Consider the following 27668-nt stretch of genomic DNA (forward strand, 5'->3'; position numbering starts at 1 on the left):
TCACCAGGAGTTGGTGAAAGGAGGGTGGGAGGAAGGAGGGGGGATGGTTAATTTCTCCTTGTTTTAAGATCCAAGGGGGGTTGGATCTGTGTTCACCAGGGAATTGGTGAAAGGTTTCTCAAGGCTTCCCAGGGAGGGAATTCTTGTGATGGTGGCAGCGGACCAAAGCTAAGCTGGTAGATAAGCTTAGAAGTTTTCATGCAGGCCCCTACATTTGTACCCTAAGGTTCAAAGTGGGGATACAGCCTTGACAAGCATTCATTAAGCCTTTATTCAAGAATCCAGTGCCTGGCACTGGCCATCTCACCAACTACTGTGGTTGTGGTGAGGCCTTTTTGTCATGAAGATTTGCTATCTTGTTTGCAGTTCCTTTCTGCACTGGAGGATTTTTCTATATAATGATCTGAATTGTCCCCTCTGAGATTCCAGAGGGTGGTTTATATTTCTGCCCAAGGAAGCAATCATGCAGGCTTAAGCCAGGCTCTTGTTCAGTCATCTTTCTAGTCAACATTTTTTTAGATTATAAGGGAACTAGCATCGTTATATGAGCTGCAGTGTCACCAGTATCTTCATCACACTCAAAAGGTTTGATATCAGTGCTTTCCCAATGTCTGGCCACAGTGAGGGCTTGGGTTTGGCCAAGATGACAAACTCTCAATGCAGATAAAGGGTGGGTGATGAAAATACACTGGGGAATGATCTTGGGGGTGTGACAGTTATGGTTTCTGATCTCTTCTTAAGAGAATTTGTTGAAATCATGTGTCAAAGAGGTGCACAGTTTGGAGGTATTCATTGATCCCTAACTACTCCTGGAATCCCCCAGGGTACAGATTGTCAAATTATTTCATTTCTTTGTGTCATGCTGGATGTTTGCAAGGATTTCTTTCAGATCTGAACCTCACCACAGCAACTGATGTTTTTATGACTTCCAGTGAACTCTGCATGGAGCTACCAATCAAGATTTCGGATGAAAAGATATGACATATCTCACACAATGTAAGAGCAGTATCTCATTACAACAGTGCAGCTTCTTTTTTTCAAAAAAAAAAATGTACATGAACAGAATATTCTTTGTTAAAATTAGATTTGGGGTATTGTCAAAAAATTGGATCGGTTTCCCAAAGTTTGGAGAGTGTGAAATTCACTTTCAGTGTTCTAATTTGGTTTGAACTCTAAATCTTTCCAATTTCTATATAACTTAATCCATAGCACTAAAAGGATGAGTATCCCATATCCTCATGAGGTATGAAGGATAAGCAATGTACCCTCAGAAACTGCCCACTTCAATGAACCCCACCTCTTTCCACATATACAGAGTCATGGTTCGCTTCCAGCTCCACCCTTGCACTCCTTCCTTCTCCCTCCAAAACTGTCTTGCTATCCTCCTGGCTTGTGAGCATTCAAAGTGTCCTCAGAAATGCAGCAGGGAAAGTGCCTCCTGCTCCCCTCCACTATTTCCTCACTGCCAACCAGCCTCCTGGATATATTGGAGAGAGATGGTGGGACTCATTGGAAAAGTACGCCAAGAAAACAGAGATAATTGCCAGTAGGGACAAGGCAGGGCCAGCTGAAATAAGACTTCCAGCATAACTCTGCCTCTTTCTTTATAGTGTCTGCCACAGACCAGCGGGTTCAGAAATTAGTCTGCCCTACCAGGAAACATTAGTCTGAAAATTAGTCCTTTTCTTAAGGGTTACAGGAAATTCCTAATCTACAGCAGTATGTGTTTGTCTATATTTTATAAGTGATGTATCAGTTTTTTTCTTTCTTCGGAGCACCTCGTTTTATTTCTCCTGCAGAAATGCTTCAGACTCATTCTAACTTTTATTTTAACAAATATGATCCTATGCCAGTTCCAGCTGGTATTTTTGATAACTTCTAAAGTGAGCTAAAACTTCCATTTTTATCAGCCACTCATATGCCCTGTGAGAACTAGTCAGGAGGATTTATGTTGTTGAATCAAATGAATCAAATGGAATTGGAAATTTTCAGTTTAAAATTTTTCAAAGCAATCCCAGAACATAAATGTAACTAATTGTTAATATTCAAATTGCCATTTTTTCAAAAGTGTACTTTCAATTGGTTTTGCAAATGTATAATCATTTACATAAATTAACTAAAAGAGCTATAGGAGATGACATCCAGGGAGGACATCAAACATGACACTGAAAAACCATTCCGTTAAAATTTTAAAGGAGAGCAACAGATGCATCTTTTAAAATATAACTGTACCCTCTGCACTGACAGAACCCTTCACTGACACATGAAAAAATCTATTTATTGCACAAACTGGCATTTATGCACAATTGCTTGCTTTGTTTGTTCAAATGCTTGCTTGTGCACACAAATGTAAATTGACGAAAGAGGCGTACATATATTTCTGCAGTTGCTTCCATTGCAACCCTTATTATCAAAATGGTATTTGTGCTAACAGTGATCCCTCTAAAATATTTGTTTTACATTTTACGTATAGACCTTCAAAGAGCCAATTATTATTGTGTAGAAAAACTTAGTTTATAATCTGAAGACTTTATTCAATTCAAGAGTATAACAAAAACTGCTAATCAATCCACAGAATAAACCAAATTTGTGTCAAAGGTACTTTTAATGAAACTAATGAACACTATAAAGCATGTGCTGGATGACAAACTGCTATATCTATACCATCTGTCTATTTGTCTTTTCACCATATGTCACTATATTAACTGCTAATAACTTTCTTAACATGCATCATCTGCTCTGAAAAAAGCATGTACTACTTTTATTAAGTAGGCAAGCACAAGGATGTAAATGACACTCTCTCTTCAGTTATCAGTTACATATTTTACCCTTGAATTAATTGGTCTTGTGAGATATTTAGTTAACGTGGTACCTATATATATGCACAAAGACGATCAGCAACTCTACCTTTCCCCATGGATATCAACTTTTTCTATCTTTTTTTTTTAGCTTGGTTGTTAAGCTTCCTTTTTATTTTACATTATTATTCAAATGTCTATGATTGCACAATGCATTCTTCACTGTAGTTACATTTGTAGAAATTATCAAAGATAAATCCCAGATATTGGTTTTCCTTTATACTAATTTATTCAGAAATTTACTGCTACACTTCTAAAGGCACACTGCACAGAGAAATGCAAGGAAATGTGTTTACTGACAGTTAGCAGGTGGCTGAAGGACATCTGACTGAAAAAACAAAAAAGCTAGTCGGTAATGCCTTTCAGAATTTCCTGAATGGCATGCATGTATCTTAGTGTTATAGGTATACATTACTGTTGATAACATTTTACTACACATTAATAGAATTTTTTAAGTGAAAAAAGAAATGACAGTGACAATATACCATCGACATTCTGGTAGAATGACTGTAATGGTGTGACCACTTATTGAACGGCCCCTTGTGGTAAAGGTGTGACAATACAGGCATCTCTGAGTCCCATTTTGTGGGACTCTTAAATATTCCAGACAGCCTCTGTTACAACCCACAGCACCCTCTTTCTATGGCTGGTTTAATATCAACTAAAATTTACACAAACCTCAGAGCCCTTAATCACAAAATAATTCAAACAATCGTTCAATAAGGCCTCAACATAAAATCCAAAAATCATAATTCAACAAGCCACACTTAGCTCCAGTTCTTCAGCTACACCCAGAGATCTTTCTCTGTCAATGTGCTCTACCTGAAGTTGTCAGTCCTCAAGCTCTTTTTGGTCAGAGCTCAGCTCCCAGCCCTGTTTGCTTGTTTGCTTTCACTCACTCACTCACTCACATCCCCAGGCTTTCTAGCCCATGGATATAGTGACAAAATTCAGTACCTCATGCAAAGTCCTTTCATTTTGTTCAAGGCTATTCTTCTTAATTTTGTCAAGTTATGAAATAATATTATTTAATATAACATATATCATGCAGAGTATGGCAAACTGACTGACACAATTAACATTCATGTTCCCATTGGCCTAGAATACTGAAATTTGGAACATTCTTTCATCATGGGTTGCTGAGCACCAAAAAATTGAAATCCTAACATTTAACTTTCCCATAAGAGTTGACCCAAAGGTCAATCTTCCTGATGGATTTCAACCATTCAAGCAGTACAGTTTTGAAATATGGGACATTCATTATGAACTAGTGATTGCATACACAATAATCACAAGTTTGAAACATGAAATTTGTATCATAGGTCACTGAACAGTCATCTGTTTTATTTATTTACTAAAGTGAATGTCTTCCATTAGGCTCTCATTTATGGTAGGACGCCTCCAATGGAAACCAATTGTATTTGTCAGGTTTTATTCAAGAAATGGGTAAACAAATGTAACACCACATGTATTTTAAACAAAAAAGGATTGCTCATTAAAGAAATAAGGAAAAGAGGAGCGAAAACATTGATATATTTGTAAAAGAAAACAAAAAACAATGCGACATTATTTCAGTGTGACATCATTTCAAATGTAAAACAATGCAAAAGAGTAATTGTGAAAACCAAAGAACAGTGATAATAGTTTAAGAATTTGTCTTTACCTTTACACATGGGTCTATGATCACTCCATGCAGCAAACACTTCAGCTATCCTCTGACAGGTGATACTTTTTGCCCCCTGCAACACATAGTCTTCATCACAGGAGAATTGTACTGTTGCTCCCAAGCTAAAAATCAGAGTGAGGAAAAAAGAATATACTGAGGTGCGTTTTACAAATAATGAATACTCTTCTTTCTTTTCCAAAATTGTATCAGGTGTCACAGATGCAGGTAACATTATGACTATGAGGCAACAGGAGTTCCAAAATGGACACAAAAATCACTTATTGTTTAGTCCGGCAGACATTTCTTAACATAATTGAAGAGAACAGGAGAAAACTAAAAAAGCATCTTTGGGGGCATCTGTTGACTGCTATTATTCATGAAATGATGTTAATATTGGCTTCAAAAGGATACTGCTTGCCTGTTTTTCATATATGGAGGTAACCTTTGGTGCTTCAGACTTCACAGAGAAGGAAACAGGAACCAAACAATGGAAAGCTGACTCAAATTTTTTTTGAGGAAACCTAGCAAGCCACAACCTGTAAACATATTGTGATTGTGTCTGTGCTCTTAAAGGTAAAAGTCCCTTCTTGTTTCCATTAAACAAAGAAAACAGAAGTAAAAAGCAGCCAGCATGGACCTCATATGGTGTTCTGAAACCACTATCTTGTTCTCTAGAATCAGAGATTTAATTAAAAAAAAAGTCTCTAGCTGTTTGTGAAGAACAACTAAATAATGTGACCAAATGTAAACCACGTAGAAACATCCATGTGAGGCTGCAGAGAGCCTGGAACAATAACTCAGTGATGTAATCTGCCCCATTCACCTCAGTGAGATGTTAAGACAAATATGCAGTAATGACATTTTTTAATGTCAACATTGTTAACAACTCCATTCCTGATGTAAGAAAGATGTGGGAGAATCACAGATGAGCACAATGTATTGTAAGTGACATTTTGTTTTGGTTCTACAGGTGGGTGGTGTTTGGAAAATAGCACCACTTATTTCCCTCCCTCCCCAACCCCCACCCCCAGTCAAGGAGACAATATCAAAGACCCTAGCAAAGCCCATGGGCATACTAACAGCCCCCCTGAGGAGGAGCCAAGTGTCAGGCTCTATCATATTCTGAATATCCGCACAATCTACTATGGGTGCCATCACATTTTAGCAACTCACATGGGTGCACCTTATTTTGTGGGAGGGGTTTGGAAGAGTACCATCTCCTTCCCCTCTTCCCCTTGTTACCCCTGTTTTCAGAGGTTAAAAATTTGTGATGAAACTTAGCCCACAACATCACAAAATATTTTTAGAGAGGTGAGCAGTTCCACTAACCCAATTTGACTATTCACATGCATAAAGCTACTCAAATATGGAAGTACTTGCATGATTGGGGTCTAAAAGAGTTTTTTAATTTTTTTATTTGAGAAATACAAAAGAACACAATATTCCCAGAAGATCTGGAATGAGGGCAGAGCAGAACTCTGTAGAAGTGGAAAAGCAGGAAGACAATAATTCCTATATATTTTTTATTTTTTTAAAAAATGAGATATTGGCAGGTTTTTGCTTCATTTTAATTTCCAGGTAAACACATATGACAGAAAATAAAATATACCATGTTTATGTGATATTTTCTATTCTATGTATTGATAATACCACAATTATTACAAATTATAAATTATTATTTGTATTATCATAGCATCTAGGAGCCTCAGTTATGTTCTACGCACTACTACAGAACAAAAAACTAGTTCATGCCCAGTGGAGCTTACAACACACTTATGTGGGAGTAAACATAATGGACTAAATGTCTATTTCCAAATGGTTCCCACTATACTTTTGTTGTCATTTCTTTTTGGTAATATATACAGTGCTCTTTTTAAATAAAGAATTATATGCCATAGTAGTTGTCTAAAACTGGTTTAATTTTGTATTGCTAAGATCATATATTTCATATTCATTTCATTACCTTGATTAACAAAAACTATGTTCTTAGATTATAAACTCTGAAGGAAAGAACCTATTTCTTTCTGTGTGTTGCACAATACCTAAAACAATGGAATCCTGATCCTAACTGGGGCTTCCGGGTGCCGGCATAACATAACTATTTAACAGCAACAACAATAATAATGGCACATTTAATTATAACTCCAATGCAGCAAGGTATTTAAGCATGTGAGCAGACCCACTGACTTAAAATAACTAATTGTCTGCTTAAAATTACATACATGCTTAAGTATCTTTTTTAAACAGTGCCTAAAATAATTGCACTCTCTGGGTAAATGAAATTTTAAAATACTAAACATATAACCCACTATGTACTTTCCACCTCTGCATTATTACACACAATAAACCTTTTATTTCAAACAGGTTGTATTGTATCTCGATACATTCATTATTATTGTACCACTAGTTTTGCAAACTCTTTACTTCCCATCCCCCATATTCAACCTTATCAAGGTAGAGGAGTAATCTTTAGTTATAATACACATTCTGGTATGTGTTACAAAATACTTGTTGTCTTTGTAAAAATGTAAAATGTTTTCTCATCTTTGTATAGTTGCTCACTTGTATCCTTAAGTTTTTTTATGTCAGTATTTGCTATTTTTTATTAAACATTGTATGGTACAGGATATCTTTTATATTGAAAAAAACCCAGCAAGTTGCATTTGTTAATTTTACAAATCAGACACCATTTACATCAGCACCCATTAATTCTTCTTAGATGTTTTCTTAATTAAATTTTCCTTAAAAATATTCTTGCTTCCAAATACTGAGATTCTAGTTCACCTGGATCTGGCATACAGGATCCTCTATACAATGGGTGAGATTCTGTGCTGGAGTGGCCCCCAGCATAATTACAGTCCCCCATCTAATTTATGGCAGCTTCCCAGGGCTGCCTGATGAGCCACAGTGTGGCCTGAAATCTTCACAACTGCATGCTGGGGCCTTGCCCCTGGCATGCCTCTTCGGCCCCCAGCATGCCAGAACTTGTGAGAGGGTCCTCAGGAGGCAGCCTTACAGATGTCTTCCATAGTTCCTGCACTGGGGGAATCCTCCATGGCCAGATATTGGGCTTTTAGGGCTCCTTTACCAGTACAAAGAGGCTGGAGCAGGGAGAAGAGCTCACTCAATCTGCTCGTTTGACTCAGCTCTTATAAATCTAAATCTGATTCTGCAAGGGTCTGAATGGTCTGAACTCCTGTTGCAGTGAATGGAAGGTCAGAGCATTCAGTGCCTTGCAAGATATGGCCTTTAACGAGTAAGTACTGCATTCCTTATTTGTGCACGCTTGATTGCTGTAATATGCTTTATTTCTTTATTGCCTGTTTCAATTCAATTGACAGACAAAAGATCTGGGCGGAGTGGCTGCAAGTGCAGAATGCACAGCTCACACTTTCATTTTCAACTACTGAAATTTAAAATACAAACATGATGGAGCTAATCTTAAGGAAGAATTATACCGAAGAAAGAGGGGTGAAACTTGTAGAAAATTAGGATAATTTTCCAATTGCTTTAGGACCTAACACAATTGGGCCCCGATCCAGTTTGGGGAGTGTCATGGGGCAGTCTTCCATCTAGGGCAGTAGTGTCTAGTGGTCATCCCACCCCACCCCCTGGAATGGCCCTAATAGATATAAGGGTCCTGTTAAGGAATGGCTCTTGGGGAAGAAATCCTGATACTGTACATTTAAGGGACCAAAGCCTTACAGAGAGGACAGGACAAGGCTCCCCTTTCACTGAACCAGCTGAGAAGCAGTTGGAAAAAGGAACCAGCTCAAAAGCTGCCTCCCTCCATCACAGCAGGCAGACACCAGTGAGAGAAGACTGGCCTTTTGAACCTTCCAAAGGGAAAAGGCTAATTAGAAGATTGTTCAGCTGAAGAGAACTGGCACAACCTCAGCCACAACCAGTAAGAGGGCTGGAGGTGGAACTTCCACTTGAAGAAGAATAAGACTGATTAACCTAAGGCAAAGAGGCCTGAGAGAAAACCCTAGCTCCTGTGAGAGGGCTGAGAGGGAACTCCTGCTTGAAGGAGGGAGATATTGCTTGACACTATATAACTTCCAGCTCTTGAGAAAAAGAGAGGGCTGAAGAAGGGGCTTCTGTTTAAAAGAAGGATAAGATAGACTACCCTATGGCAAGAGGCAACCCATCTCCAGGAAAGAGGGCTGAGGAGGGAAACTCCTGCTCAGAGAAAGGAAAGACTGACTGCTCCCAGGCAACAGATGCACTTACTCATCACAGCCCAGTTGCTGTGATAAAGGCTGGGAATAGCTTTGAAGGAGTACCATCATAACCGGCAAAGAAGAATAGTGAGGAACCATAGATTCCAGGAGGCGCCAGAGACCTGGGGAAGATTTTAAGAAGCTGGGCAAAGGTAGAAGCAGCCCAAGGAAAATGGCAGAGGGATTAAAGCAATAGTCCTTAACCACCTGAATTCCTGGGCTGGAATCCAGAGGAGAGGGTGGCTCAGTTTCCCCTATCATTCCCCAGACTAGGAGGGAAGGTACAGGCATCAGCAGGGTCGGCTCCAGGCACCAGCGGAGCAAGCTGGTGCTTGGGGCAGCAGATTCCAAGGGGCGGCATTCCGGCCGCCCTTTTTTTTCCTTTTTCTTTTTGATGTGCCGCTCAGGCCGCCCTGTTGGGGGTGGCGGCCCGAAGGAGGGGAGCACCCTGCAGCAAACTCGGCAGGGCAGCCCGCGTCCTTCCCTCCCAGCCGACCGGAGCGGCGCGGAGCCCTCCTCTCAGCCCAGCTCCCTGCACCCTGCCAGAGGGGGGAGTTGAAGTGCCCAGACGGAGCCACCAGCCGGCTCCAGGAGACGCGGGAGCCCAGCACCGTGGCGGGAGGATGCGCTTAGCTGCCCCCAGAGGTGGGGGCGCTGCTCCCGCTTGGCCAGGTCAGTTCGCGCAGGTCCGCCCCCAGCGCGGCCCCGGGGAGGGGTCACCAGCGGGCAGCCCCCTGGCGGGCGCGGAGCAAGCCCCAGCGTCCCGGCGCGCCAGCCACTGGGGGGCGCGGGTTGCTCTGCCACGCCCTGACTTCGGGAAAGTCCCGCTCGTGGGCGGCGCAGGGAAACTTTCCTGGGACTTCGGGGCAGCGCGGATGGGGTGGCTCCGGCTGCGCCCGGTGGAGTCCGCGGGGGACAGGACGCCCACAGATGTGACCCCGGCACCTGGCGCTGGCCTGGGCCTCGAGGGACTTGCTGCAGGCGGGGCGGGGGCAATTGGGAAATAAACAAACTTGGGACCCGCTCTCGGCAGCAGTTTTAAGCGCCCCCCCCCCTTGGTGGGGAGAGCGGCTTTGAAAAGCAGGGGACGGGCTGGCACCTGCTCCTCAAACTACCAGGCTGGGGCGGGGGTGTCTAGGTGCTCAGGACCCCAGCCTGAAGTTACTGAGAGTTTTGATTGAGAAACTACTAGACTTTGGCCCCAAATTTCCCCCTTCCCTGACCCCCCCCCCACTCCAGTAGAAATGGTTCATTGATTAGTCCAACCGGTGACCCAGTGGCTGGTGCTGTTTGATTTCTGTTCTCACTGTGGTTGCATTTTAGCAATGCAGCTTCTTGCATATGTGCATCTTCCCCCCCGGCCCCCGCCCCCCAAGGAGAACAGTGTAAGGATTTTTAGTAGGCAAATGTAGTTCACATTGCTCTGCAGCTGGGAGATTTGTGGGCTTGAGAATCTCTAAATCCTCATTGACATGAAAGACCATAACAACTCTGAATGAGCTGCTACAGTCTAACTGGTCAAAACAAAACAAAAAAACATTGAAAAGTGAAAACGTGTAAACCGCCCCCCCCCAAGGGGGGGCGGGGGGGGGCAAAATTTTTTTTGCTTGGGGCGGCAAAAAACCTAGAGCCGGCCCTGGGCATCAGCAGACGGAGAAGAGGTCAAGTAGCACAGGCCCCAGATGGAGATTGAGGACCAGGCTCAAAAGCCATTAGACTTTGGGGTTTCCTGTTTCAGAGAATTTTCTGTTAACCCTGGAAGGGGAACAGATCGAGCAGTGACCTAGCTGCTGGGTTAGCCCACATCAAATCCCTGCAACACCACACCTGGACATCATGAGGTACTCTGGAGTCACAGTAACCAGGAGCTCCTGGGCCATAATTAAACATAAAATAATAATAATATTGATGATGATAGATAAACTCATGAAAACAGGATAATAGCTTGATGGACTAGTTCAGGAAGGGCCTTCCATGCATAAGGAGTAGCATGGCAGAAAGCGTGAAGGTGCTTTTGGAAGAGGAGAATAAACAGGTGATGAAGGCTGCTTGGTGAGTGGAGGTGGCAGCAGGCAATTCAGTGAGATGCAAGAGTGAATACAAAGGGAGGATCTCTGCTGGTAACAGCCTTGTTGATAAGGCCAAGAAGCTTGCAGGTTAGGCAATAGAAGAGAAGAAGCTAGTGAAGGTGGCTCAAAAAGTGGGTGACACAGTCACAATGATGGATCAGGAAGATGATCTTAGAAGTACCATGGATATGAAGGGACAAACCACTCCAATAGTGAGGTCATGAAAATCTAGACTTATAGATGGGTGAGAGAAGTGGAGATTTCAGTCAAAATCATATGATTTTGAAGACATTGACCCCAAACCAGTATATGAATGTATCTCAGTAGATATCATTAAGAGTCATAGTTTTTCAGAAGTCAGAGTCATGTAGTAGTCAGTTTCAGCTGGCTACATGAGATTGGAAATTAAATGCTCCTCTGCTAACATATATTGATCTTGTAAGTATAAATAGTGTGGGGGAATACAAAAAAACCAGTATTGCACTATATCACAGACAGTGTGAGAGGTGATGAAGGCAGTTAATACGGGGTGGGTGATGAAATACTATTCTGGAAAGGGAAATGAATAAGCCTGAAAATAGTACACATAGAAGATCAACTTTAAAAGGCTTAAAAGCTTCAAATAGATTACATCTAAAAATAAATAAAGAAGCCACCGCACAGTGTCCAGAACTGGGGAACAGAATAAAATCTTGTTAAAACAGCTACCATTATAAAGCAAAAAGACAAGATGAATCAAGCAGTGCAACCCTAAAACACTAAATTACTCTGATGGCTACTGAACCATTACCTACACAGGGAATTCAGACAGTAATGAAACATTCTATATGTCAGAATTTGCACAGGATTCACAGGACTTAAAAAGTGTGGCGCTTAAAATATGGCCTGAGAAGTCCTAAAATGCAGCCCTGACCTGCATTTCTCTGTAACTTTATCTGCAAAGGGAAAACAAAGTCTGAATTTCTAGGGAACACAATGAACTTCTCTATCCATAAAGAAAGGTACAAGTAGATATGGTTGGGTGCATTTCTTGTTGATTTTCTGAGTTGGTATCAGTGTCGACTTCCTTTTGTTCAAGATGAGATGCAGATGATTAAGGACACATAATGTGAACTGAACATGAGAGAGAACACGTTCTCTGGACTTGACTTTCTCTAAACTATTGTCAAGGTACAAGAAAATGTGAATTCCTCTTTCTGAGGTATGCTTTCACTACAGCCAGGCATTTGGTAAAAATGTGAGGAGCTTAGGACAGATCAAAAAGAAGCAAAGTGTATCAACAGTGGTGACCTGACACTACAAACCTCAGAAGCCTCCTGTGGTTTAGGATAATTGTCACATGGAAATAAGCATCCTGAAGGCCCAGGGCAGCAAACCAGTCAGTGATTTAACATGGGAAGGATCGATGCTAAGTCACCATACAGAGCCTCTCATATGTGATGAATTTGTTGAGGCCACATAAATTGAAGATAGATCTCATCCCTCCCTTGGATTTGGGGACCAGGAAATACAAAGAATAGAATCCCTTTCCCCGATGCTGCAGTGGACCTCCTCTACAGCTCCCAGCACACACGAAATCTGGACCTGCGGACAGAGCAGTAGCTCATGAGAGGGGTCTCTGAAGAGGAATGGGATGGAAAGGAGGGATGCACAGGAATCGAATGGCATACCCAATCTCAGGGTGCTTAGGACCCATTTGACCATGGGTAGTGCGTGCCAAGCACCAAAAAAGTGACACAGCCTGTCCCCAAACTGGGGAGATAGAGGCATGGAGGTCATAGCTGGAATGATATCCTGGACCACAAAGTCAAAATGGCTGCCTGCTCAATGTTGATGGTGGACAAGCTGTTTGGCTAAAGTTAGACCCTCAAGGCTCTCCTCCTCTGTGATCTATGTCCTTTCCTGGAGAAATCCTGCTGTCTAGTAGGGAAGGACAACTTGCTGAACATACTCTGTGAGCAATATTGCTGCTATTGCAGATGCCCCCCATAATGGCGGCTCCTTGTGGCTGGGGTATAAATTCCCAATGAACATAAAGTAGCTTAGGTCTTATCATTTTTCTCCAACAACAAAAAGCAATCACCAAAAGGTAAGTCCTCTAAGCTCAGATGAAATCTGCAGCTATAGTGGAATTTTGCAACTGTGAAGATGTTCTCATGTTAATGGCCACAGCTAATGCCATAATACTGGACGGACATCTGCCATGTCTAGAGGCAACTACAACAAAGTTTTGGCCACTAGATGGCCATCCACAATGAATACATTAAACTCCTCTCTGGAGGCTTCTGTCAACTTATCTGTGAACTTGGACACAGCACCCAAATTAAGCAAGTCATATATTGATAAGAGCACCTGCTGGTTTGCAATGCACATCTGTAAAGATGAAGTTGTGTAAACCTTTCTCCCCATCAAGTCCAGCCTATTAGATTCTTTGTCCTTGAAGGTAGACTTATACACTCCAGCATGGGGCTATCTGTTGACTCCACATTCTGCCCTTCCTATGTCTTTCCGGTACAGAGTATTGGCTATAAATATCTTACTGGTACAGCGGACCGGACTGGACCGCCATACTTGCACCACTGTTTGTTTGTTCATACCAGTCTTTTTTTCTCTTGCTTAGTATCACTTAAATCTCTGTTTTTTATAAATAAACTTAGTCTTGTTTTACCACAAAACCATCTCAGTGCTGTGTATTAAAGTGAAATGTGAGTTTTCAACTAACCTAACAGGCTGGTATGTATGCTGTCCTTATGGAGGCAACAATCTTAATTTCTGTAAGTGTCACAGTGAGAGAAACTGGACATTGTACAGAGACTCCATCCCAGACAGGGCAAACAAATGATCAGCCTCATCTGAGACCCAATACAAGGACAGCATCAGTATTGTGGATGAATGTGTAATTAATTCCTTGGATACTGGAAGAGGCATCACACTTCCATCTGGTACTAGAACAAATGACAGTGCCAGAGCCAAGGTCAGTACCAAGCCTGATCATGAGGTCTGTAGCATAGACGTTTTTGGTGTCAAAGATAGTGTTTGCACCAATGAGCTCATCAGTACTGAAAAGGACATTGGCTGCAACTCTGCACTCTGTGTTCACTCGGTCATTGTGGAATACAGTGCCAAAGCCCTGCAATCCGACTAGACAGTGCCATGGGCACAACAGAAGACGACGAGGAAGAAGCCATGGTCACAGAAAGCCCCTGAACTACTGAGGAATCTGTAACAGAAAGGCAACCCATCTCCAGGAAAGAGGGCTGAGGAGGGAAACTCCTGCTCAGAGAATGCCACCTTCTATGCCAATGGTGTGGAAACTGTCAGTACTGACACAAAAGTCATGGGTGCCGAACTCAACAGATGTCCCATGGCCGATACCAGAGTCAATGACACAGTATATATCCAGTGTCAGCATGGTACCCGGGTGGGAGTGGTTAAGATGGCCAAGCTCCACCCTACTAACCAATCAGCAATCTTCTTAGAAGATGATGTTGAAGCTCCCTGATCTCTAGAGGTCTCGGCAGAATAACTAGAGGTGGGTAGGTTGGCACCCCAGACAGAGGTATGGGAGGAATATGGAAGGCCAAGCAGAAACGTGTATGTGAGAAGGGAACTCTGGCGGGAGGTGCAGTCTCAAAATAGGGATTGGGAAATTTGGGCATGAAACACAGCTTGGAGTGGGAAATGTGCGTGCATGGGATGTAGGGAAGTGTTGGTTGAGGGCAGCCTGGAGGCAGGGTCTGGACTGATCTGGGTGCGGGAAGAATGAAGTATCTAGACAGGACAGCATGGTGAGCTACAAAGCAGGGAAAGGAGCTGGGAGGTAATGCAGGGATTAGTGACAAGTTTTGAATAGGATTTCCTCTCCATCTATTCCGTGTTTAAAATGCTGTCTGAACTCCAGGTGGACAATGAAGAGGAATGTCTTCTAATCTGTGCCCCTTCCACTGAATGATTATTCCCTACAGTATATTTCTAGTACTTTGGCCAACACACTTTTCAATTCTCCAAACAATGGAGCTTCCACCATTGCCTATGTGAAACTGCTCTACATTCTAGTAGATCGCAGATTGATATTTTTATCTACATTACTTGCTCTAAATTTTATCCCATTGTTCCTAGTTATAACCTCCTTTCCATCCCACACCTGTTCTATCCTAGTTAAACTGTAAATTACTTTCAAAAATAGTGTTTATACCTCTAGAGACACAAACTTCAGTACCAGATGGCAGCAGATATACATGCACAAGATAATGCCAATATTATAGCTATTTTAAGTAGAACTCTATAGCCACAGTAAAATATGGCACTTGGCAGATCAACCACAAATGCTGAGCACTGTACATCATAGGCTCTCAAAACCTGGCTGATTAGATACAATTCTAACTGGTACTTCTGGGACTAAGTTCTATCCATTTTGTATAATGAACATGTGCAAACATAGTGCCTCCAGAAATCATATGGATGGCGTGGACTGCACTCTCAGCAAGTTTGCAGATGACACTAAACTGGGAGGAGTGGTAGATACGCTGGAGGGTTGGGACAGGATACAGAGAGACCTAGACAAATTAGAGGATTGGGCCAAAAGAAACCTGATGAGGTTCAACAAGGACAAGTGCAGAGTCCTGCACTTAGGACAGAAGAATCCCATTCACTGTTACAGATTAGGGACCAAATGGCTAGGAAGCAGTTCTGCAGAAAAGGACCTAGGGGTTACAGTGGACGAGAAGCTGGATATGAGTCGACAGTGTGCCCTTGTTGCCAAGAAGGCTAACGGCATTTTGCGCTGTATAAGTAGGGGCATTGCCAGCAGATTGAGGGACGTGATCGTTCCCCTCTATTCGACATTGGTGAGGCCTCATCTGGACTACTGTGTCCAGTTTTGGGCCCCACACTACAAGAAGGATGTGGAAAAATTGGAGAGAGTCCAGCGGAGGGCAACAAAAATGATTAGGGGTGCTGGAGCACATGACTTATGAGGAGAGGCTGAGGGAACTGGGATTGTTTAGTCTGCAGAAGAGAAGAATGAGGGGGGATTTGATAGCTGCTTTCAACTACCTGAAAGGGGGTTCCAAAGAGGATGGATCTAGACTGTTCTCAGTGATACCTGATGACAGAACAAGGAGTAATGGTCTCAAGTTGCAGTGGGGGAGGTTTAGGTTGAATATTAGGAAAAACTTTTTCACTAGGAGGGTGGTGAAGCACTGGAATGGGTTACCTAGGGAGGTGGTGGAATCTCCTTCCTTAGAGGTTTTTAAGGTCAGGCTTGACAAAGCCCTGGCTGGGATGATTTAGTTGGGAATTGGTCCTGCTTTGAACAGGGGGTTGGACTAGATGACCTCCTGAGGTCCCTTCCAACCCTGATATTCTATGATTCTATGATTCTATATGCATACATACTGCAGGCTACCACGACAAATGAAAATCATCTAAGTACATGGGACGTATCAGAAAAAAAAATCAACTAGTTTTTAGCATTACAATTACTACAGCTGAATCTTTGAAAGTTACACTGGTAACATCTGTACAGCTATTGATAACCTTAGAAAATGCAGTCTTCTCACACGAGAGAGGTTGTCTTCTTTTTCCGGTACTTTAAATTGCAAGCATAAAAATAAACTTTCAAAACTACCCACAGATTATTGAGTGCCTGGGGCAGAGGTGCCAATTCCCACATGGCATGGCATGGCACTCAGTTTCTCCAATATAGTCTTTGGCACACTGATTATGGATGTGACATAAGTGTTTATGAAAAATCTTTAGGAAAATTCACTGTGAAACTTGCACTAGCACTAGCAATCAATTTGTTTACATATTCAAAGCTATCATAGAAAGGGAAAGGGATGTACATGTCTTAATACTAATTTCATGAAAGCAGAGATTATCATTATGGAAGACAAAGTTCAATTAAAAGGATGGTGCTTATGGTGCTAGTGTAACTCCGACAGACATCGGTTGTTGGCGGGTGGGATTGAACCTAGGATCTCTGGAGCTAAATGCATGAGCCTCTACTACATGAGCTAAAAGCTATATGCCCCTTACCTAAGGCTGTAGAGCAGACTCATTAATCTTCTCTCTCTTAGTGGGTTTGGTGCCACTGGATGGGACAGAACACCACACCCAGAGGGTGTGTGGGTTACACTAGCGTAGGACTCAATAAACCCAGGTTCAATTTCCTTTTCTTCCACAATTTTTATGTGTGACTTTGGGCAAGATCTTTAGGGCCAGATTTTTAAAAGGTTTTCAAAATCACCTTGGTAAAATCAATGGGAGTTAGGTACCTAAACACTTTTGAAAATCCCACTGGGCACATCTCTGCATCTTAGGCACCTAAATACCTTTTAAAATCCAACTCTTCATCTCTCTGTGCCTCAGTCCAACCTCTGTAAAATGGAATAATAGTACTTCCCTACCTCATATATATGAGAAGTACTCATATACAATGGTAATGGGGGCCAGATAAAACATAATTAACGTTTAAAAAATCAACAGTTACCAAAATTACCACACAATGGTGTCCTGGGGCTTGTCTGTAGGGAGAGTTAGTGCATGGCAAGCTGGGGTGTAAATCTACAGCACCCTAGTGGGCTGGGCACTAAGCATTCATGTGGACTCAGATGCTGTGCGCGAACAGTTCCTAGTGAGCACTAAGCTGTTGCTGTTTGAAACAGCAGTGCACAAGGGGGACATTGTGTCTAGTCTCCTTAACAAGGGGAGGGTCATAACTAACTTAGTCCTATCCCTATCTTAGGCCATAGTTCCTGCAATGTGATGCATGCAAGGTGGTCCTTGTGCACATTTCATTGAAGGATAAAAAGCATAAGCATGTATTGGTTGAGGATAGTAAAGAAAGGCTAATTAGGAGACTTAAAGGTAAGATTCCAGAGATGTCCCCACTGAAAAAACAACAACAACAACAACAACAAAAAACTTTATTTCTGATTTAAAACATCTATTTCAGGATATGAAATGTTGTCAACTACCAGTGAGTCCCCTTGAATCTATTCCAACCTTTATGCTCAAATAGGCGTTTAGAATCAGAAACAAAGCTTTTAAAATGTCAAGACACAGCAATGGGGATTCTTACATCAGAAAAGAATATCCAAAACAGTAAGTGCATTGTGTCAGATCCCAAGGGACACTGTAAAATTCTGCAGTTTGTCTCAGAGCTTGTCTTACAACTTTTCTCAGAATATGTGAGAACATGTTTGTGGGAAAGCAGTCAGTTGCAATATTACTTACTATGGCTGGAATAAAATGCTCCCCTTGGTCCCAACACGCACACTTAAAAGGCTCTGGAAAGTGGTGACAGGATACTGGCCAGGTGAGAACCCAAGAATGTTTATAAAACACTCTGATGCTGTGTTAAACCCGTATTGAAAGGAGATTCTGAGGAGTCTTCCTACAAACGTTTTTTTTCCTCATCCACCTAAAATGTTGCATTTTTGACTTAAGTAATGCACAGTCAATTCTTGTTGGGGACTGGCAGATTCCTTACACTAAAGCTGTAATTACTAACAATTTAAGTTTCTTGTTCTCCTCCCTCTAGTAGTTAGAAGAAAGGCCATCCATAAGACAGTAAGGCTGCTCTTTACATCAAATTTAAACCTTAAGTTTGAGTTGTGTTCTGTTTTTCTTTTCTGTGATGAATAAGATGGGGATTTGTTTAATTGCTTTTTATGTTTTAAAAAATACAGACATTTCCCCTTGGAAATCTAGTTATCTTGGAAGACTGGCAACTGGAGAGCTCTTAGGGTGATCATATTACATGTTTGGAGGTAGTGAAACCTGAACAACTGGGAAGAAAGATTTTTATTCATCCTGCTAAGCTTTTGTGTGTGTGTGTGTGTCTTTTTTGAGACTCCTTTAATGTAAACAAGTGATCAGCTTGAGAGAAAAGACATCAGTCATTTAATATCCCAATGTCCTGCTCCTTCAATTAACCTGTGAGAAATCTCACAATCCACATTTCTGAGTAGGCTAACAAGTCTTCCAGGGAAAACCAGTCTTCATTCTCCTAATATTTATGAGTTAAAAACAAGCAAATGGCTACAAAAAGAGGGTTTTTTCCTTCTTTGCAAGTCACACCCCTAATGTGGTTCCTTAAGTAAAGTTCATGAGAATCTTCAAGGAACAAAGTGATAGTGATAGGAGAAAAGGAATATTTGCTAACACAAGGGATGAATCAGTTGATGTGTTTAAATGGCAATACAGTTATTTCTAATTAAAATGCTTTTAAAAAATGTTTTGTTTTATCTTTATCTGACCTAGATTTATTGTTAAACTATTCGCCATAATTTACAAACAGCTGAAAGAAGCAGCTAATTTCACTGGGGGAGGGGAATGACAGATGCTGACTCATTTTAAGGGAATCCATTATAATAGAAGCTGGCCCAGTCTGGGACTTTTCTAAGAAAAGCAGGAATCAGATGCGGCCTGGCTAACAAGGCAATGTTGTACTAGTCAGGAGCTGTTCTGAGAAGAGACTGCCCAAAGAAAAGCTGCCAGACCAAATTGTTCCAATCCTTAAAAAAAAAAAAAAATCAAACCAGAGTTGTTTGAATGTCTGGATAAAATGGGAGGTGTCTGCCCTGAGGCAATTTGGCAGAATATCGTTGAGGTGACAGAAAAGCCAGTGGGAAGGCTGTACTTTGGGAAGTTACTGGAGCTCTTATATTAATGTGATACCAACTCAATAACTGCTTCCACGGGGCCTAGTACATAATGGAAATATTTTCTACTTTACTTTACAAGCTACTTTTCTTATATTGTCTCTAAGGATGTCTATTGAATAAAAATGTTTGATCTGCTATTACTCCTACAGAGTCGGAGTTCCTATACTGACTACAAGACTTCTTGTTCTATGAAAATGGTGGGTAAGATAATAGCATAACATTGTCTTACACTAGCCATTCTACAATACCCAGAAGGAGACAAGGTCCTTTCTCTGAGAGCTTACAGTCTAACATGGCTCCAGCCCTGAAAACTGATGAGCCTCCTCAGCTATAACTGAAGACAACAAGGGCATAAGTGCTCCCAGAATAAAACCTAAGTAAGCGGCACAAAACACACAGCAGTGCTGTAATTTAGTGTTTTTATTTGTTTGTTTAAAATGGCATTGGGTGGGTGACATGTTTGTTGAAGTGGGTTTGTATTTATGAGCAGCTGAACAATGAAAAAGATGAGGATAAAGCTGATTTCCAAACAAACAAAATACATCTATTTTCATTCACTATACTTAGTGATTTTTTTTCTTATTTTGTAGAATAGTGTATTAACAATGTCACAACTTCAAAGTGATCAGTATATGGGAAAATATTAGATAAAATTAGGACCAAAATGTAAGGTTTGAGGGTGGGGTAGCTTTTACAGAACTATAATATTTCTATGATTTTTGTATATTTAACTTCCAAATGAAATATGTTTTCCCCTTTTCCTGTCCCTGAAAACCAAAATATTTTGATTTTGAAAAGCTGCTGCAGTGCCTCATTGGAGTTGTAGTTTAGGCACTTCATGCTATCATTCTCCTCGTGCACCATGGTGTCCCCTCTTGATTAGAGGAGGAGATGCATCATAGTGATTGCATGACTGCAGTGCATCATGGGAGATAAAGTCTGGTCCATAGAGAAGAATAGCAGAACAAGTCCTTGACTTTTTAACTAGCCCTAAATAAAACAATGTACATTGCTTCCAAATTTTGAGGAGGTCCTCCAATGACATTTCTTGCAGGATCAGAATTCATTAGGGGACCAGGAAAAATGTGGCTAAACCTAACTCTGCCCCCCTCTTGCCTTCTGTTGTTCTCTCTCAGTTTGCCTCTCCACCATTTGTACTCCAGCCCCATTTCCCTCTCATAACCTGCCTGTAGTGAGGGACTTTTAGCCACCACTTGCTCTTCTTCCCTACCTAGCTCTTTCATTCCTGTCTGCCAGCCAGCAGCAGGTATTTCATGTATCGTGTGTTGGGTAATAACAGGTGAAGACTCCATATTTCTAAAACTGAGCTGGCTTTTCATTAAGAAAACTATTTACACAGATGCTGTAACTGTATCTAGCATTCCAGCCATGTACATACAAACTGACTTACTAGTGACTCCTCCAAACACTTCTCTCTGTGCATTGTTTGCCTGGACTGCTCAAGACCTGAATGCTTGTGTAGGAGGAACTCTTTGAGTTGGCTTCTTAAATGCCTTCATGCTGTTTCACATCTGATACTCCTTGATGAAACATAGAAGCCTTGTCTTATAACAGGCTTATTCAAAGTGATACAAGCTACGAAAGTGAGATCTTGGAAGAGTGTTGTCGTTTTCATAATGTAATAAAAATACTGTAATGATAACTAATAATTAATAATAAACAGTATGTAATAAGCATGTCATAAAAACAAATGTTATATTTCCAAGATCACTGCTTTTATAATTTATACTCAGGTAAAGGATAAAATCCCTGGAAATATTCATTTTTATGAGGGGGTTCGCGAAACTTGACATTTTAGTGAAAGGGGTTCACAAGTTATTAAAGTTTGGGAACCACTGCTCTAGGGACATAGCTGATACAGCCATCTAATTGTGGCCTGCTGCACCTCATAGTCCTTCAAGCACACTGACCTTCTAACCGGTCTCCCACTTTTTGGATATGTTATCTCTGTTGATAGACTCCATCATCTGTTCCACAGTCATCTTTCTCTATCTGACCACATCCCCTTTTTGTGTCTGCAAAGGCTGTCCTAGCAAATTCTATGGGCTGCTGGCTTTGCCTCAGGGCTGCTCCTAGTCCTCCTTGTAAAACTAGTTGCTCTGCGGTGCGTTTGGATTGGTGTTCGGACAATGCCCGCACTGCATCCTAGCATGTTAACTATTTCTGGGGATCCTAGACTTCTGATAGTGTGCATACAATCGGGAAAGATAGATGGCCATCCCTTTAGTTGCTAGACTCCCTTGCCATCCTTTGGTCTAGATTTTTCCTTAATAGCTCACAGTTTCTCAGGATCTGGCTGGAGTCCCTCAGAAATCAACACATGTCCAATGTAGGGAACCTCAGTTTTCCTCAGCTTCAGCTTGTCTGCATTCAGCCTAATATTCTGCTCCCAGAACCTGTTTAGAAGTTGCTGCAGCTTAGTATCATGCTCCAGAATGTCATTTTACTTGACATCACTTTCTCCTACAGTAAGAATGTCATCTGCTACAATCTTGATACCTAGGAGTCCCTCTAGTGCCTCGATCAGTTTACAGTGCAACACCTCTGTGGCCAGTTGCAAAGGAATGGCAAAGTTTGTTGGTTGGCTGGATGGCTCATTTAGCTCAATGACACACTGTGCTAGTATCAACCAGTTTCATGATGGCTCCTCTTTGCAGTTCCTTCTTCAGTGACTCCAACAGTGGAACTCTGTGTTTTGGTAGTCTCATGGACTGCACAGCAGGGTCTATTTCAAACTTCAGCCTGCCCTGTAGGTGTCCATCTTCTTGAAATATGTCCTGATATTCTGTTAGAATGCTGGATGGGGTCCATGGTGACTGTTCTCTCTCTTCTGTCATGCCGAGGATAGTTCTGGTGTTGTACTGTGATCAGATCCATGGCTTGCACAGCAGTGGATAGTGCGCCTCTGTGTCAACTAATATAAATTCCAAGTGATAACATCTCTTGTTTCATGGGTTTCTTATTGATAGCCTGAATTTGCCCACTGGCCTCAGAATGCTTTTATTGTACATCCCTAGCAATTGATCATATTTCTCCAGTCTAGTGTTGCTTCTCAGTATTGCTAGGATTACTTTGCAGCTGGCTGCACAATCCATCTCAAATCAAATCGGTTGTTGACCTAAAAGTATAACTGCAGATATGGCAGTTGAATGGCTGGCAGCCTTCTTCCGCAGTGTGTGTACATTGAGCGTCTTTTAAATCTGCTAATGTCACATTGCAGTTATCCTTCTCTTCATTGAAAATCTCAGCGTCCTGAATTTCTGCATGTACTGCTGTTTTTTCCCCCTCCTTCCTAGGGTAGCTGTGGCAGGGGGACATAAAGCAGCTCTATTTCCCACACCCCTTGCACCATTTCCCATAGGTATTTTCCTTTTCTGCCTTTCATGTTGCCTTGTATATATGCTAGACCATGATGACTGCATCCTCAGTTAGTCTCTGTCCTGCTTTTTGGGTTTCTTTAGCTTGAGCCTGTGTACATGTTCTGCACTAGAGGCTATTGTTTTTGATTATTTCCCTGGACGGTTCAGCTGCCCTTGCTAGAAGCATTTCTCTAGGGTTACATCTGTTTCTCTCAGCAATCTCTTCCATAAACTGGAAACCCATTTCCTACAAATTATCCTGTCTCTGCTTATGGAACTTTTAATGTTTCCAGAGTTACATGTGGAGGCCACAATTTTCAGCTCTGTAAAGTAAGTATCTATTTCTTCTTCTGCATCTTGGTTTTGGGTAAAAAAAAACAAAACAGTATCTCGCTACAATTTCATTCCATTGGGGTCACAGTACTCATCCAACACCTTTATCAGTACTTCCTGTGTTTGGGGTATTATTTCTGGTAACAGTGTCTCACTCACTACTTGTCCTTTCCCCCCCCTCCAATGAGATAGTTGTAAAAAAAATATATTTTTATTTTTACCATAATTTTCTCATCTTTATCCCCATAGCCAGCTCTCTCTCTCTCTCTCTCTATATATATATATATACACACACACACCATGAGATGCATATATATAAACTCAATTATTGTTTCCACTGCTCCTATGCTTGCGTAATATATATATATATATATATTTTATCTGGAAATCAAGCTTTTCTGGTGGCTTGAGTTCCTCCATGCTGCTTGATTGCTTTATTTCTAGCTGCTGCTTGTTTTCCTTTCACTCATACTCTCTTCCTCGCTGTGCATCTCTGTAGGCTGACTACCACCACAGTATTCCCTGAACCTTGTCTTGAGAGAGGACTCCATGTTTCTAAAATTAAACTGGCTCCTTATTAAAAGAACTATTTACAGAGGTTCTATGCTTGCAGCTAGCATTCCAGCCATGTGCAAAGAGACTGATTTCCTGGAAACTCCTGAAAATTCTTCCTTCCTGAAATCTGAAATCTCTCCAAGCTCTATGCAGGTTGCTACAGCAATGTGCAAGGCATAGAGCAGTGAGAGGTGGGAAGGACAGGCACACTGGCTCCTTATCCCACCACCATGCTCCAATCACTAGAAGCAGCCAACACAATCATCACATGCAGCCCAACACCCAGACTTCAAGGGGCCTTATTGACAGAGAGAGTTGGGGGGGAATCAGTTGAAGATGCCTGGGTCAGCTGTTGTGATGACTTGGAGTAGCTGAGGGGAATCTGGTGGAGCTGGATAGGGAATGAGGGAGGCTAGTTCCTCACCTTGTACTGCTGTTGGTTCAATTACCTACCACCACCACCGCCTCCTCCTCCTTTACCCGGCTGTTCCTTCCTGGTGGTATCCATCAGGAAGAGTGGTATGACAAGAGGAGGAGAGACCGCTTAGCTGCCTGCTCATCAGGTGCCACAGCAGACCAGTGGTAGGATGAGCAACTGCAGGCATATGCCTACTGCTTGTCCATAGGTTAGCTGATTACGTGATAATTCTGCTGTGATGCAGGGCAGGCAGACAGGGGCCTGCAGGGAGAATGATCCCATGAGATGCATGGATAAATGCAATAAACTGACTAGCCTGTGTTCATTTCTCAGCTTGGGGGGGGGGAAGCAGAATTAATTAAGAGTGAACTTGTTTTTAAAATCCCTTCCTATTCAAGAATCTCAGATATCACTTGTTACACCAGGAAGGATTTTTCCCAAAATATTATTTTTAACTAGACTTGACTGCTTCCCTGTGTCCCCAGTGTGCATATACAAGCTCCGTGGCTTCAGCCTTTGAAGAACAAATGCTGCCTTGGCACTGCATCAGACTCATCAGTTGAATATCTGTATCCCAGGGAATAAGGAGAGTGAGCTCTGCCTGCCTCCATTGTCACCACAGTTGATGTAACAATCTGCATTGCTTGCAATCTGCCATTACCTTCCTCTGCTAATTACATTTTCAAAAGGGCTGAGTATTGCCACAGTCTTCCCATAGCAGACCCAGTGTACCCAAGGGGTTCAGGAGAGCCTGCTCACCTGCTTCTGACATCTGGCTTGATATTACCAGCTAATTCACTATAGATGCACTACTTATTATGAAGTATTATTATTATTAATGATGTCTTAAGTACCAACAACGTGCTTGGTCTTATGCAACACAGGAAATAGAGCTGGTTCCTGCTCTGATGGGTTCATAATTTGAAAAAATTGCAGAGAAGATAGAACGCTGTGGGACTCACAGAAATGGGAGTTGGAAATAAGTTGGAGATATTTTGGTTTGCTTGGCTTTTATGTTTTGACTGTTAGCTTACTTCCAATGATGAGCTGCAGAGACTTATCGTGAAGTCTGTGAGCGCCCTGTAAAAGAGATGGCCTTTGAGGTCTCTCTCATTTTTTTTAATGAAAACTAAAGGTGAGATTTTCAAAAGCATCTAATTTAATTAGGCACTTAAGTCCCATTGAATTTAAATCGGACTTTGGCATCTAACTCACTTAGGCACTTTTGAAAATCCCACCCTAAGTCTCTAGTACCCCCTCTCTTTTATTTCCCCTCAAAATTGCATCAATTTTCATGGCTAACCCCAGTATATGTTAATTGCCAAGACTGAAAGGAGTATGCAGCTCAGCTCCAGTGCTGTAGGAGGCAGCTATCACAGTGTAAAGGAATATGCAAACAGTTTTTAAATAAAACAAGTTAGTAAAGTTTGATGTGTGCCCCAAATCCTCTCACTAGTCCTCCTTAAGATGCTTAGATTGCTCCAGTGCATAGTTGTGTGATACTTAAGGAGAGAAAATTAATTATATATCAGGGAGGGAGGGAGACAGGAAAAAAAATGTTTCACAACAACCCCCAAAACATTACATCTTGTTTCAGTTGTTAAAATTATCAGCTATCTCCATTATTGACAGGACTGCAACAGCTGCTAACAGGGGGATTTCCTTCTTGTAGGTGCACATGGGGACGTATACCGGTAGCCTGGAGAAACTCTAACACTGACAACTGCTCTAGAATGCAAGAGATGTGGGCAAGCTGCTTCTACACTGAGTTGAGAGAGCTATCACCACTGCAGCCTGCCTCTCGCCTCACCAGCACATGCTTGCCTAGTCCTGACCCTGCCTGATGACCATTAAAATGGTATTTTGAATGAGCCTGAAATTTGTCAGCCAGTGGAAACCACTTTGACTAGCCCGAAGATACCTGTTTTCCTCCCCTTTCCCTCACACTATCTTCTTTACACACGTCCTCATCTTAAGTGTCCCACAAAAGCCTCCATTTCTACATATAACCCCTATATTTGTAGGAGTAAGGTAGCTGAGTATTTAAGTAAGAACTATTTTAAATAACTCTCCTCAATTAAATTCCTTGAAAATCCCCAGCTATTTGTACCACTTCCCAGTATATTACAGACAGCTTTACCCTTAATACTAAAATATAAATATTGGACTATATTTTGCCATCTCATTTTAAATAGAATTCCCCGAAGGTTGGCCAGTGGTCTTGGTATACTTTTAAAATATATATATATTTTAATGTTTTTTTTCAACAATGTATGTATTATAGAAATGATACAATGGTAGGGTTAACATTTTACCTAAAATCTGAGCCTAGTCGTTTTCCATTTTCTGGCTCTCCAGGATCTGGACACAAATTGGATGCCTGTTTAATACCTCCTTCATTTACTGTAAAAGAAAAGAAAACACACTTTTAGGAAACTGAGAAATATGAAGTTTTGTACAATTAATAGTTTGAAAAACTTACTTTAGCTACAATGTTGCTACTTCAAAAACACCAAACAGTTACTAGATTTTGGGGTAGATCACAATCTCCAGTTTCAATACATTTATTTTCTTTCAATGATAAGTGCGACTTTTAAAGTATGTTTTATATTTGTATACAGCAAATTCTAGAAGTCTTATGATAAATAGAAAAAGTACCAAATAGCTCTGTTTATTTGCTCATCACTGAATCCATATACATATTACTTTTATTTCTTTACAAAAAATAATATTTAAAGTTAATGAACTCTTCATTAACATTTACTGGAACATGTGGGAAATTTTCCTCTGACCATAGTTCAGTAATGTCGCTCTTGCCTTCTCCCCTAGTGTCTGACCTGCTTGCCTTGTGTCAATGACAAAACTTCAGTGGAGTTGGGTCAGATAGGCCTTAATTACTGGTGTGAATCCAAATATCCCAGAATTTGGAGGCATGGGGGAAGCTTCAAGATCTGAACCAGGTTTGACTTTCACAAATTTCTTAAAATGAACCAAACCAAATCCTCAGAGCTGGATATTCCCAAACCATGGGGGTTTGAAATCTTTATGTGGATTTTAAATTTTTATCTTGGATTCATCTCTTCTTATAAAAAAAGATTAAGAACTGATCCGGTGCCTTTTACACACACAACCTTTTATTTTAGTGGAAGCTATGCACATATGAAGAATCTAGAATTGATACCCAAATTAGTGTATTTTTTCAATAGTTTGCACTGTCTAGTTTTGTCATATTTTACACACCATGTTTATTCTACTATAAAAAAAATGAAACATTTACAGTTTGCAAGAGTTTCAATTCCAAAAAATACCTCTACCCCAGTTTAGTTCTGTTTGTCCTAGTTGTGCACTGAATTAAGAGTTGATGATCAGGAAATAAATCCATATCACAGGAGGCTGGGTCAGCTGCTACCTGAGGAATGTTTAGGCTTAAGATGAAACTATTTTTAATGTTTTCAAAACTAAGTGATGTGAAGCCAAGGCATTTATGTTAAGAG

The 27668-nt window shown here is 41.3% G+C and overlaps 1 protein-coding gene across 1 annotated transcript in view; it reads right to left on the minus strand.

Moving 5' to 3' along the window:
• Window positions 1-27668, minus strand: part of CSMD3 (CUB and Sushi multiple domains 3) — a 1099171-nt gene that overhangs the window by 643816 nt on the left and 427687 nt on the right. Inside the window, exons 9-10 of the mRNA XM_026659890.1 lie at window positions 26490-26577; window positions 4522-4646 (exon numbers count right to left, since the gene is read on the minus strand). Coding sequence (XP_026515675.1) covers window positions 4522-4646; window positions 26490-26577 — 213 coding nt within the window. The remainder of the gene's footprint in view (window positions 1-4521; window positions 4647-26489; window positions 26578-27668) is intronic.

This window comes from Terrapene carolina, unplaced genomic scaffold (assembly GCF_002925995.2).
Source record: "Terrapene carolina triunguis isolate 2854851 unplaced genomic scaffold, T_m_triunguis-2.0 Scaffold58, whole genome shotgun sequence".
Classification (NCBI taxonomy): domain Eukaryota; kingdom Metazoa; phylum Chordata; order Testudines; family Emydidae; genus Terrapene; species Terrapene triunguis.